The 14,794-nt window shown below is 40.8% G+C and overlaps 2 protein-coding genes across 2 annotated transcripts in view; both read right to left on the bottom strand.

Moving 5' to 3' along the window:
- n4bp3 (NEDD4 binding protein 3) overlaps window positions 1-4,750 on the bottom strand; it is a 36,595-nt gene extending 31,845 nt beyond the window's left edge. Inside the window, exon 1 of the mRNA XM_023819559.2 lies at window positions 4,585-4,750. The gene's annotated coding sequence lies outside the window, so the exon portion shown is untranslated. The remainder of the gene's footprint in view (window positions 1-4,584) is intronic.
- A 3,943-nt stretch (window positions 4,751-8,693) lies between these two features.
- Window positions 8,694-13,039, bottom strand: LOC111847923 (platelet-derived growth factor receptor-like protein). Its single transcript, XM_023819535.2, has 6 exons — window positions 12,860-13,039; window positions 12,217-12,523; window positions 11,673-11,824; window positions 10,595-10,888; window positions 10,308-10,447; window positions 8,694-10,180 (listed from the first exon to the last, which is right to left on the bottom strand). Exons 1-6 carry the CDS (start codon window positions 12,915-12,917, stop codon window positions 9,962-9,964), a joined length of 1,170 nt encoding a protein of 389 aa, XP_023675303.1. The 5' UTR covers window positions 12,918-13,039; the 3' UTR covers window positions 8,694-9,961.
- Between the last annotated feature and the right edge of the window lie 1,755 nt (window positions 13,040-14,794).

Below are 14,794 nucleotides of genomic sequence, written 5' to 3'. Positions count from 1 at the left end.
AGGGGTTTATATGGGGCTTCTTTAGGCAGCCAGTCTCACCTGTAATTACACCCACAGCCCGAGGCCAACACTGTAGTCCAGTGTAAAAACCACCTGCAGGATGTTTTATGTAGGTTATCTGATTCTGAGTGGCTGAGAGATGCCTTATCTTCATATTGTTATTTAGTCTCATAGGGGTGAAGCACTGTGCAGTGTACTCTTCATGAATGGAAGATAAAGTGACACTCTTATACATTAATGCCTGCTGTGGCTAGGGACAAATTTGGTTTTTCATCCAGTAACCTGCACGACTGCGGGTAGCCAAAATATGTGCTAGTAATTCAAGCACTATTGCTGACTATCCAGTCCTCTGCTTCTGTGTTAATTCAGCCAAAACATTTACAAACTGTAGAAGGTTACATTAAGGAAATTGTAAAATCTTTTAAATAGACCAATCCCATGAAAAAAAGCTCAATTTAAAGTTTAGAAATTTAACTTTATCTGAAAGAGACCAACAAAAAGTAATGATATCTTATTGCATTTTATTACATCTGGTTTGTCGATAATTATTGTTCAGTGGGGATGGTAAGATTCCTCAATTTGCATCGAAGCACTGGTGTAAATATGCACCATGAGATTGCATCCGATGCACCCTTTTTTAAATCAGGACAATCTGAGATTAATTCATGATGCATCATTTCTGACAACCTTGCATCAGTAAAATCTGATTTATTAATATACAATTATTAGTAGAGGTCCAATGTCTTTACTATTTAAAAATATGGCCAATAACTTCATACACAGATTGATTCCCCCTATCTAAATTCTTTCTGTATCTTATTTTGCATTGCATCGTATCACTTTGAAATGCATTGTGTTGAATCAAATCACTGCATTACAACAGAAGTGAATGGTATAGTACTGCATTAGCAGTGGCGTCATATGCATTCTTAATGTATCGGATTGTTGGCAGTGCATAGAGATGTGCATCACATCGGCCTCTGTGATGGAGATGCACATGCTTATTTTTCAAGCAAGAGTACTATTCAGCAAGGGCAACAGACAAGTAAAAACTCTCTCTTTATATTCTGTATAAAGATTATCACTACATTACTTAGGTTAAATTATCTTTACCTGTTGTGGAGACCCATCAGTACAATGATTGTGCTCTGAATTTTGATGACTTAGTTCTCTTCCTAAACATTCTCTCCCCATTTTTACATTGAAAATTATACTTTATACGTTGGTACAGTAAAGTTCCACCTTTTTGGTGCATTTGCTTTGGAGGCTATTGTTTTACATCTGATTCATACACCTGAAAGACCCAGATATCCTTGACACGTTCAGCACTGGGAAGTTTTGTGCCTGAAGAAATTCAGCACTTTCACCTATAGAATGCAGATGCCCATGATACACCGGCCCAGCTTTACTTTGCATATGTCCATGCAGCAGCCCTGCGTCTGCAAACTGCTCTGCCCTGGATGACCGATCAGACAGAATGGGTCAGACAGCCAGTAAGCAGTCCCTCCCTGGGAAGCAGTATTAATAGATTCAGCACACACTTCTTGTTAGTGTCCGGTTTGATTATAACGGATTCCAATTTGTTTTGCTCGTGAAACACTAGCAGTTGCAGCAATCAGACACTTAGCTAAATGAATTCCATATCATGAATACCTGCTATTCAGGGATCGTGGTCACGATAAATGATCTGCTTTATTTAAATGGTGCTAGAAAAAAACAACATACATCAGTGAAAAACTACATCATAAATCCCGTGGGTGAGCATGTGAGAGTATGAATAAGACTAGACCCAGTTTTATGCTGTATAGGCACTGTCTTAGAGAGGGTTTTGACTCTCGCGATGTTACAGTATTTCCACCCACTTCAGATCTTTCCCAACTTCGTTTGTCTTGAGTAGGTAGAAATGACACCTGAGGAAACAGGGAAATTCACGCTGAACCACACACACACACACACACACACACACACACACACACACACACACACACACAGAAGCAACCCTATCTTAGCTCCCTCAACTGACATTAAATACAAACAGGACAGTGCTTCAGTCCTGTAGTTACACACTGCTGTGACAGCCCAGTCCTATGTGTGGATATCACTGTGACAGTTTCTGTGCTACAGATATATACCACTGTGACAACCTCTATTTTCTGGATATGGAGCACTCATAGCTTTCTGTGTGGAAGATATACATTATTGTGAAAGCCTCTATATTCTGAATAAGTACAATTCTGACAGATTTATTTTTGATAGATATATTCCAGTAAGACAGCCTCCCTATGATGGATATATACCACTGCACTACTTATCCTGTGGCCGAATAAAATGCTTCGTCATAATTGGCCCCATTTGGAAAGCCTTCAGAGATTTCATGAACTGTCCACTGAACTTGTTTCAGTAGGCTATCTTGACCCCAGTGTTGTTCAATTGAGTAGCAGCTTTACACTAATGAGGAGAAACTGTATTTCCAGTTTAACGACCATTAATGGTAATCCCAAAGTTGGGCAGATGACAAAATAATTCAATGCAGTATGTTTTATATAACTGTTAGGTGCTACTGATAAGTTGTACATTATGAAGTCTAAGTCCGTATCAAACAAAATTTACCAGCCTATTTTCACAACTTGAGTTCTGCTCGATTAAAGTAGCAATACAAGTAACCCCAGTCTTCACTGATTGAATTATTTTGCTAAATATATTTTGACAGTAAACAGGATGAAGTTAATCTATGCCCCACAAAACAGGAGCCTTATTGTACAATTAGAATAACAATTATTTCACAATTTTGCTGGCATGAAGCAGAGTTCAAATGAATGAATGAAGCTCAGATAACGTCCTGCAATACGGTATAAAGCAACACCTTCTTCAGCATCCCATTCATTCAGTCTCAGTGGCTTTCGATTTATACCACAGCAATGGATGCATCTTACATTTCCACAAAGAAGAATTTGGCTCTACTGTGACTTCTAATATTTATTACTAAAACACTTTACATTGGTGAGACATTATGCTTTTCTCAATCTCAGTAGTAAAATATATTAATGAATGCATGGAATGTTTATGAATTTTAATTAGGGGTGCTTAAAGTGAGACTTGTAATCTCCCTTAAAAGTTCCCTTCAATCAAAATGTAGGACTAGGATTGCCAAATCCCACAATTTAACTAGGAAATATCAACACTGACATGGTAATCACTTTGTGGCTATTAATATACATTAATCGGCTTAAACCACTTAAAAAAAAGAATGCTACTTTCGTCTGAATTTTCTTTTTCCCCTCATTGGCAATGCAAGTACCACTCAGAGGGATAAACGCCTATGTCATTTCAAAACAATGCGCCATAACCGTGAGGAGCCCTTTAACAGAAACGTTCCTTTTTGTTATCAATTGTCTATAGGACCCCGCGGTGTTTTCCTGCCTTTGCATCTCCATGCAAGTTATAAGAGAAAAAAAACATCTGCCCCCCCCCCACCCCCCAAACACATCGGAAAGAGGATAGGAGGGGTGGTAGAAAGACTCGCAGGCAAAACCTTGGGGATTTGCGAATTTTAACAAAGGGCAGAAAACAATGAAGGACACGGTCCCCAATATAGTGCGGACAATACAGACCCGTTACTATAATCGCTTCCTGTAGTTTGCTCGTTGTCCTTTCCACTAGTAAATAACCGTCTAGTCCAGATTCTTCGGCAGCCAGTCTCCCCAGTGACAATGGCAATAAGACTGACACTGGAGACAAACAGCACGAAAAACTGCAAACGCCGCAGCCTTCATTTTACCGTGGTAAGGCTCTTCTCACCTACCACAATAACCTCCAGTGTTTCATGCAGCGAATACTGCGGACATGCTCCAAGCAATATCTTACAGGGATGTAATGTGCGCTGACAATACACTGTAAACAAGTGTCAAGAAACCGTAACCATTCATGTACTTATATATTTAGGGGTTTTCAACAGACGTACAAAGATTATATTCTAACTGCGCTTAAGTAGCGACGACTTCGCCAAATATCAGACGAAATGCATCCATCTATTCTAAACGCATGAAGTTGAGTCTGTGGCCACACACTGCTGAAACTCACGGATGTAACTTAGCTCTTCCAAATACCAAGAAGCATGTAATTCAGGGCTCTATAAAGATAAAATATCTTACTAGTTCTTTTTTAGTCAGTGAAAACATCTGGTACCATAAGCAAAAGTACGATCCCACCTTTTTCTATTTGTATGACAAACTAGTGTTTACGTGTGAACTGCAAATTTAAATTAGTTCTGGGGTACGGAGATATCGAGTGCAGTTGGACTACCCGTTAACCTGCATACATAGTTTATTTGCCACTCGTAGGCGGTCAGTTATCTTTCGTAAAAGCGGGTAATTAACAGAATACATAAACTAGCACTCAAATAATCAAATAATGAAATATACAGATCCAAAAAAGACCAAATATAACCCAGCGTAAATCAATAAAAAATTAATTTAGGATTTCTTAGAAAAACACATTGCAATATGTTTTTTTAAAGGTAGGAAGGTAACAGCACATTTGTTATTTAGGATACCAGCCATCAGTACGTGCAGTTTGACGCCTTACCATGGTCACTGTACGCTCGCAGCCCTTCGCCCTTCGCAAGTCGGGCTTTTTAGTGCCGTAGTCCGCTGACAGACACTCCTCTCGGCCGCTTCAGCAGCGCTTCAGCCGCCCTCACAGAGACCCAGACCCGCTCTCTCCGCCTTTTCCCTCCCTCGGATTTAAACTGCTTGGCCGGGAGCCGGCGCTGGCAGCGCGCTGGCCCCGCCCATCGCCCCGCCCATCGCCCCGCCCATACGCAGTCCCGCGCAGGACAGGACAACAGCGCCGCCAGGCGAACGCAAAGGGGATGCCAAAACCCATGTACTAATACCAGAATCAATATGGCCTACCATGACGCGTTGGTTCGGTGCATAAGGCTGAAGGGTTTGGCTTTAAATCCCCCCTCCACTCTGTGACCTGAACTCAGGATAAGTGATTGGTTCGTTGACAAATAAGTGTCATATACTGTATATAAATAGGAACATTAATTAGTGTTTCATTCAGAATTATTTTAATTCTTTGAAAGACAGTGATATTCTACAAAAAACACTATTACTACTGAAAAACTACAGCTTTTGTACGTCTGTAAATCATCTTTTAGTTCCTTTTTTTTGCAGAAAAACAAACATGACTTGCCTCCTGTTTTTAATTACTTAAACCACCCCCCTCCCCAGCAGTCCATCCTGTAACACAGTGCCAATCATCTCTTCAAGCTGTATCTGTAATTATACTATAGCAGTAGTTCATGTAAGATTTCAAGATCTTTTGAGTCATTTCACTATATCTGCACTTTTGCTCAGTAAAAGATGAAAAGAAAACAAGCTAGTACCATTCTGAATGAAGATTCTTTTTATAACATAATGCTATTTAGATTCTGCTAGGCATTCACAGCAAAAATTGGGGGAAGGTGCAACAAAATCAATAATCACATGGCAACATGGCCCAATTTTCTGGTCAGAGCAAGAAGCAGACAAACAACTGCATGCCGGCCTACAGATCGAAGGATTTCTCTTCTGCTATTGCTGTTCTTGCAGGAAATGTCAGCTTTGGCTTTCAGACGGGCTGCTTGGCATTACCAAAGGTAAACTGATGACTGATAAGTTTGAGTATTTAAATGTCACTGCTAAGAGACACATGTTGGCCTCCTGCCCAACTTCTGTGCTAGAGTGAACCACTATGGATTATTGCTTGTATATATATTTATTTATATACATACACTCTCAGTTAACTTGAAGTAGTTATGGTGAAAAAAACAGCAGCTTCTTTAAGGTGAATAAATGAATGTTACGTGAACATAGCGCTTTACAGGAGCAATTGGGAACCACTTCAGCCACCACCACCGTGTGGCACCTGCCTGCAGCCATTCTGCACCAGTACACTCACCACATAGACTGCCCATCCTGGCCTATAGGTGAACTGAAGGTCTGGTGCAGACCTATTCACATAACGCATTACATTACGAATAACATAAACATGAAAAACAAGACACACGTACATATACTTACGCTACATATACAGGTATCATTGATTTAAAAATGCTCTTTCTTTAGTACCATAATATCTGTGACTGTAATAGAATTTACATGAGCTACAACCTTTCAGATGATCCCTTTAGGATCCTGTGTGTGCAGCAGCTAATTATCCTGTTGAGAAGTTGCTTTTGAGAAGATGTGGCATTTAAAATAAGAAGTTGAGTAATTGATGATTAATGCAACACCGTAACCAGTGTGCAAGGACATTAGTTACACGCAGTATGTTTATTTGCTTTTGGCCAAAGTACAAAGTACAGTTCAGACCATGATAGGCGGCTGTGATCCTCTATTGGCTTCAACTCGATCTTTAAACAGAAGTAAGGTGAATGAACATAATACCACACCATCTAACTAAACAGAACCTGACTTTACCTCGCTGTTTAAACCTGGCATTATATGTCGTATATCAGAATCTTATAGATGTTTGACAAGATGCAGCTTATAGATGAAGGCAGGGTTTTAATTCTTTAATACGTATTCATGCCATATTGACCTTAAAAACCAAGTCATAAAAGTACATCATTAATATATTATAAACATATAACAGTTGTAATGAAAATCATTGGCATTGTTCTTCATATGACTTTATGATAAGTTTGTTTACAATACAATACTGCTGTTTGAAAGAATTTGGCCCGCAAGGCCTTGGCACTGCCATTCATTCAGTGCATGACTTTGGCCACAGGAGGGCATTAGTCACCAAAACTGTGTGTTGCCATCTCTACACCCAGGACCCAAACCTTCAAACCTGGAGGGGGGTGGTGTCCCACAAAGATTTCTCCGTTAGCTGGGCCTACTTAAGCTAGAAGGCATGCTTTTCCAATAAGAGTTTAGGTATTGTTCTTATTGGACAATCTTGACTTCTGTCTTAAGTTAACCCAGCTAACTGAGAAATCCTGTTTTGTTGAACACCACCCGGAGGTATATGGCAACTGTGCCACTGTGCCATACACAATATTCATGTGAAAGCTTAATATTAAGAGACTTAACAGGGTACATGAGGGGAAAAAAAACAAGTTTTTTTGTTTTTGGCTTTCATAAATTTTCCCATTTTTTCCATTGAGTATTCATCTTCGAAATACATAAACCATTAAAAAAGACATATATGGTATTCAGCTAGACTCCATAGACAGAGAACTTTTTTGAACTTGGTTTTAAAAATATATTTTGTCTCGGTAGCAAATGAATGGAATGTAAAACACTTCAGGGCTGATTTAAATAAATGTCTGCACCGGTGCTTTTAATCAAAGCAGTAGTTTCACAAAATTGCTAAATTAATCCAGCAGCTCTTTTCATATCCGCTGAAGGAGAATTTCATTTAAGGCTTTTATTGTATAAACTGAGATACATTTAAACCAAAAGGATATATACATATAAATGATTCAGATCCAGATTTATTGTCACCTCATGATTTACATTTTATAAAAAAGTGAATGGAATGGAATTGTTATGTTCTGAGCCGCAGTGCGCTATCAGAGTACACAGTACTCAGTAATACATATTAATGCTGCAATGTCGTAAACAAGCACAAATATAAATAGGGACATTGGACTAGTAAGTGTGAGAAATAAATGGATATTGTAGAAGGGGGGCTTTAGGCATGATAACTGTTCAACAATCTTATGGTTTGGTGAAGAAAACCATCACATAGTCTGCTTGTATGGGATCTAATGTTCTGGTACCAGCTATCAGATGTTAGAAGTTCAAACAGCTAGTGACATCGATGGCAGGGACCAGTGTTATCTGCTTTCCTTACCTGGGCTTCTCTGGGTGTATATGTCCCAGAGGGAGGGGACCTCACTGCCAGTAGTGCCTGGGTTGTCCACACTGCACTACGCAGGGCTTTGCGATTGAGGGTTGTGCAGTGTAAAAAGACCATGACGTGTCTATGGAGATATGGACACCAAGGAATTTAAAGGTGCTGACCACCTCCAAGACAGTGCTGCATATGATGATGGATGTGATTTGTTTTCCACTTCTGGTCCACGACCAGCTCCTCAGTCTTATTGACGCTGAGTGAGAAGTTATCTTCGCGCAGTTGTGTCAGGGTGCTGACCTCCTCTCTATAGGTTGCGTCGTCATCAGTGGAGATCAGTCACAACCGTGATGTTGTGGGAAAATGGGATGAATATTCTGGTGTTGGCAGGGGCCGCTCGATGTTGGCTATGCGGGGGGAATCGGACCGGGCTCAACACGCATCCCTGGGGGCTCCCGTGTTGAGGGTTAAAGCAGCAGAAGTGAGGGAAGCCATTGTCCCTACCTGGCGCTGGCCTGCGGAGAGTCAGAGACCCAACTGCACAAGGAGGATTCCGGGGTAAAAGCTGCCCCCTGGCCCAACTGTGGTACTGAATGTTATGCTGTAACTCAAAATATTATCCGCATCACACATATTCTTTATATTAAATATAAAAACTAGTACTTGCCTGTTTTTACATGCACACACAGCCTGTCCTGTTTGCTGTGGAGCTGTGCTCTGCATTTGCATTTTCCTAATGCAGTGATAACTTTTCCCTCAGCTAATTACTCTGAAAATGTTGTTTTCTATTTAGCTTTGGGTTGTCTACAAAGGTAAAGTAAAATGATACTTTATTGGTCCCGTTTGCATACAGCACTAAGGTACATAAAAATTACAGATACAAAAACTCAAGAGAAAAACTGAACAGAAGCTACTTGCATTTTGTTGTTTGTACAGCTGCATACTCTGGAATGGCCACAAAGGCCCCAGAAAGGTCTCTCCATGTGTTTGCCCTGAGTCGAGTAGCAGAGTACTAGCCCACGCTCAAACATGCATAAAGAGCAAGTGATGAAATTAAGCTTTCAACTTACTATAGTCCTCCAAGTGGTCTACACAAGGGATTTATGACTAGGGGCAACAACTTCCAGGAAAGGAAGAGTAAACTGGAACCATAAGTGGAACTCAAAAAAATAAAAATAAAAACGAATCACTGGCTAATAGCAAAACCACACCAACACCCATTACCCAAGGCCCAAGATTGACCAAAATGGACTGAGCAGAGAGTAACTTCAATAGACAACCTAACTAGATACAGGTACAGTCACTCACTAGTAGTTAGAAAATCAACCCATAAGCTGGCTGACTGGGGCCAGTTTTTAGCTGTCCTCTTACTCCCTCTTGTGGCCAGGTCAAAACATGACATATAGTATTTGATAAGTACCCTGGACCTGCGTCATAAAGCAGGATTTATTGCTTAGCTGGATAACTTGTCAGATTTAAGGGCCCCCAGTTGAAATGGACTTTATCTTCATTCACGTATGTTTAGCCCAGACTACCTTAAATCTGACATGTTATCCGGCTCAGCAAGAAATCCTGCTTTGTGTTACAGACCCTGTTAGGGCGACGTCAGTGGCCTGTTGTGTGGTCATGTAGTCCAGATGACTGTATAGGCATAGTCAGGCATCTATTGATCTCATTAGACAAGGCTGGTATTTCAGTTTTGTCTCAATCTGCACATTTAAATATACCAAAATTCATTAAAACTGTTCCTCTGAGAAAAGTAGGTCCAACCGATTGTATTAATTAATTATTTTTATCTCTTTCCACCTTTTACTTAGAAATGTACATTTTCCTATGAAATAGTGTGTGATCAATATACTTGATTCATTTGGAATTTCAGTTTTCAAAGAGAACAAAATGATCATCCACAACAGAAAAGCTTTACACAAAAGCTTCATCCGCAACAACAGCAACAACAACAAAAAGTTAAACTACATGAATGCATTCCATTAAATAAAGGAAAAAAGATGCAAACAGCCAGGTCTAAACTCCATGTCCAGGCTAAGCACTGAATGCGTGGAAAGATGAAAAATGCGAAGTTCCAGCAGCTGGGGCTCACAGCTTCACAGCTTCACAGCTTCTTTAGCTTGGCAGAACCACGGGCTGGAAGCACCTTGACCATGGTGGAGACAGTGCGGGAGCCCTCCAAGTTCTGAGCAGTGCAGCTGTACTTGCCCTGGTCTACGTCCCTCACCTCGTCCACCAGGAGCACGGACTCAGACTGCTGGCGGAGTTGACCCCCAGATCGCATGGGATGGACGCCGTCCTCTGTGTAGAGGGGCCTGCCGATCTGAGCCCGGCCAAAACAACACAACCACAGGGAGAGCAAAGAGTTAAAAATACTGCATCAAGTTCACTTTCTAAGTGCCAAAGGATTTACAGCTAAACAAAGTGTGCACATTTTGTAGGTTAAGCACCTGTTGCCCAGGAAATTCCCAAGTGAAATCAATCACCACATCTGCTTCCCCCACCACGGAACAGGAGACCTGTAGGTTCTCTCCGATATGGACAGAGGTGGACGAAGCTTTGATTACTGGAGATGGAGGGGAAACAGGATCTAGCAAGGACAAAAATGCCAAAGTCATGAATTTAACATCCACCTGCAAGAAAAATTTGCAGTAAAGAATTCAACCATGTCATCCTGGTGACATCATTTTCTCAGGTGTTATTGATCAGACCAGAAACATGGGGGGGTGGGACTCACAGTTGACATAGATGAGCATATATTTGGTGGAACTTTGCCTCAAGCCTCTGAGGCTGGCGATGCAGAAGAGGGAGCCTGCGTGGTGAGGCCGAGGCCGGTAGATGGTGAAGCCCTTCTTCACATCGAAGGAGATTTCCGTACCGTCGACCTTCACCTCCTCTGGGGGAAACTCACGGTGTAACGTCACCTGGGCCAGCGGTGATGTCACCTGACATGGGAGTGTAGTGGCACGATTTGAGCGGAGCTGGATGACCTCGTAGTAGTGGGCCGAGGGGACAAACAGCTCACGGAGGTCTGGAGTTCAGAAATGGAATATCTGGGATTAATATGCACACAACATGGAAACTCGTCAAAAAGGAAATGGTTATAGATGTAATTAAAAGCAGGTGTCCCTCATAACACATGATGAGGTAAATCGAATGCTTCACATATCCTTTATATGACCAACACTATACTTGTAACATAGGAGCCGACATTAGTCGGAGCAAAAAAAACACATTTTATCGAATGCAGGGTAACAACTTACTTGACAATTGGCACAAATACTAATTAATAACTCCATTACTATTGAAGTACAAATCATGAAAAAATATAGCTGCTACTTGAGATAAAAGATGTGTCACGATTCATTAATGAGAATATTAATGAATATTTCACTTGTTATTCATGACTTGTTCCTTCAGTGGTTCACAAAGGTTTACAGAATTAACAGATATAGTAACAAATTTAGTAATTACTTGAGATAAAACATGCATCACTAATCATTAATTATGAATTGACATGGGATCAGTATTTAACTAAGACTTAGTTTGTGGTTAATTATCACATAATAGCATAGTTCTATATTATTTGTGCCCCATCAAGTGAAGTGTTACTGACGTGCTGCAGGTGTTAGCGTTGAGTCTTTCACCTTGATTAGAGGGTAATGACCATCGGTATTAATGTAAAGGTCATTAATACATAATCGACATAATCCTTTAAGCAATTCTAGATAATCTACATAATCCTACATACCACATAATCCTTTAAGCAGTTGTTTCACACTATTACTAGTGTTAGACCTCCTCATTCTTCTTACCAGAAAAGAAGATGAAGACCCGGACTGCTTTGTCATATTCCTTTCTGCAGTCCTTGTCCTCGCAGTACATAGGATAACATGTGTACTCCCCAGTGTCCGCCCCTGTGCTGTTGGCTAACATCAGGGTCCCGTGCCGCTCGTGGTGGGTGATCCTGCCAAAGAGAGCACATTTTTGGAAGAGCTCTCTCTTCCTTGATTCTTGGGTCATTGATGGACAACTGGAGTTTGGACTCAGGAGCTTATGGGCAGGGAACAACCCAGAATTTGGTAACTCCAATTAACCTCAGTATGTTTCTGGACTGTGTGTGTGTGTGGGGGGGGAAGCAGAGTACCCAGAGGAAACCCCACAACATCCAAGGGAGAACATGCAAACTCCACACACATAGAACAACAGTGGAGACTGAAACCCCGGTTCCAAAGGTGTGAGGCAGCAGTGCCACCCGTTACATCATAGCGCCAAATATGGTCGTCATTCATTGCTTATTTATTGAAGACTATGTATGACAATGATGAGAAAAAGCCAGCAATCTGTGCAGGATGTTACCTGAGTCGGCCATCGTTCTCCTCCTCCACGTACTGAGGGACACCCCACTGCACTGGCTTTCCCTTACATCTCAGCTCCAGGACGTGTCCAGCTGGAACCGTTAGCATGTCCCCTACTCTCTGGAACTTGCCCTTCTCCAGGACCTGTGTGATGAAGGTCTGCACCTGGGCTGGCTCTGGCTTCGCTTCCGCCGTGGATGCGGAGGCCTTGTGTTCCCCCCCAGCACTAACTCGGCCTTTTGCCTTCCCCTTGGACTTCTGCACTGCTAGCTTCTTGGGGCTACTGTCTTCCTTTTTCTGGCACTGCCCTATACACAGAAGACACCAGCAGAGCCAGGCTGTGCTATACATCCATGGGTTCTAGCATCTCTACGGAGTGTAGTGCATACTGTACTCTCTAATGTTGCACCAGACAAGGTTAAATATATTTAAAGAACATATCTAGGCACTAAATTGTATGTTAAGATAGATATTCAATTGCTAAATGATGAACGCAAAGAAAGATAGACAATATAAGAGCTGACAGGACATCAATGTGATCTCAGATTAATACATTATAGACAGTGGCTTCCTGTATGGTTCTCAATGAGTCCTGCGATTATGAGGGCAAATCCAATGACAAAAAGCCCAAAAAAGACACTTACCAAGTTCGAGAAGTAAAGCAGTGATGATAAAAGCACTCAGAACCAGCTTCAGCGTCATAGTTGACAGATTAAATCCAGCAGTATAAGCCGTAACCCTTGGTCCTCCAAAACAGTGTCCCAATTTCTCACAGCATTAGAAGAAATACAAGAGCTTTGCACTGGGGGAGGAGGGAATGCAAAGCAAACGGTCAGCTGTTTACTGCCTTCTCACAAATTCCTTGCGCACAAGAGAATGACACTAACACCCCAAATTCCATGTGGTACATTCAATAGCCCCATTCAAGGGTAACCCTGCCAATCACAGGAGGCGGCTTGCACCGCCCCTGAAATAGCACAGGATGTTTGTATAGCAGGAATGGTTTGCAGGAGTATACTCAGTACAGCCATACACTGCCAAATTCATCATTTATTGGGTTGTCATTAAATTTCAAACCTTTATTTCTACATTGAAGGCAATATTAAATACACCCAAATACTTCTCTAAAGGCTGGATTTTCTAAAATCTCAAAATATTTTTATTGCATTTTAGTCATTTTCTGCAACTGTATGTTAAAAACTTTGTCGATGTCAGATCTACACATGCCATACATACACATTTTTGCATTCTTTACACGAATGCATGAGTGAGCAGTATTAAAAGAAGGCATTTTACAGCCATAATGTATATGTGTGTTTATGAAATCTTTGTTTGTGAAATCTGTCAGTTAACAGCCAGCGTGTGTCCTTGAGTTTGGACAGGGATTTTAAATGCATAATGATATATGCAAAAATTTCCCATGTTAGCAAATGAGTTATCAGTTACAGAGTGTAATGGGCTTTTGTATGAGGTGTATAGACCTAATCAGGGGAGCTTTAATACATGGGCTGACACTCAGGGGTCTCTGCTAAACAGGGGCCTCAACTAATGTTATTTAATACAATCCTCCCCAGTTGACAAATTTTACCTTGCCCCCTCAATAGGGACCTGTGACCTCGTCAGTGTGCCTGGGGGCCTAACACAGATGCCATTCCTTCACTGTGATATGACCAATGGTGCTGATTACACATAACATCCCTTGTGGAAAAAGCAGAAGTATATTAATGGTGTGCCTAGAAGTGTAATAAAGTGTAATAAAAGTGTAATAAAAATATAATAGCCCTAGAGTGGGGAATAGTGATGGGCAACACCATGCTTCATGAACCATTTGCTTTACTTCCTGGCCCCACTATTTAACTTAAAGCATGGCCCAAAGTAAACCAAGAGCACCATCTAGTGGGGTCAGAAAACATAGCAAATGGTTCATGAAGCATCGTTTTGGCGATCACCACTCCCGACTCTAGGACTGTACAACATGGGCTGGAGTTTAAAATGGAAGGTTTTTTTGTTTTTTGTTCAATTTGTTTATTTTTTGGAGAACACAAATGACTGCAACCTACTTTTAAAATGTTATAACATCTATTTTCTCTTTAACTTCAGCATCTTCATCAGATCTGTAAAAGAGTGCATTGCAGTTGTTCCTGACAAGATGAGCTTGCAAAGAGAAACTTCATCATCTTATGATAAAAATTTTGGAATTGTTCATTAAATACCATGCAAATGTCCCTTTTCAGGTACCTGAAAAAATTGCATCATGAATCACAGAATTTAATAAGTGAATAAGACATCGTCCAACATTTTATTGTTTTTTGTCCATGGTGTAAGTGCCCTCAGTTTATTAATTACTTTTTAATTACATTTATTTTTATTATAAAATAAAGGTTAACTTCTATTATTCAATTTAAGTTTGTGTATTTTTCACATGTATACACTTACGTTCACTACACGTTTACGCTAAGTAATGACTCCATTAGTGACTGTTAGTCAGCCACATAAAACAGAACTTTACCATTCCTCAAGCATCAGTTTGGCAAGAGATTATTTTTTTCTTTCTCCTTTTTACCATTCAGACACTGATT

This window comes from Paramormyrops kingsleyae, chromosome 10 (genome assembly GCF_048594095.1).
Source record: "Paramormyrops kingsleyae isolate MSU_618 chromosome 10, PKINGS_0.4, whole genome shotgun sequence".
NCBI lineage: Eukaryota > Metazoa > Chordata > Actinopteri > Osteoglossiformes > Mormyridae > Paramormyrops > Paramormyrops kingsleyae.
This window is presented reverse-complemented; position numbering and strand designations above follow the sequence as displayed.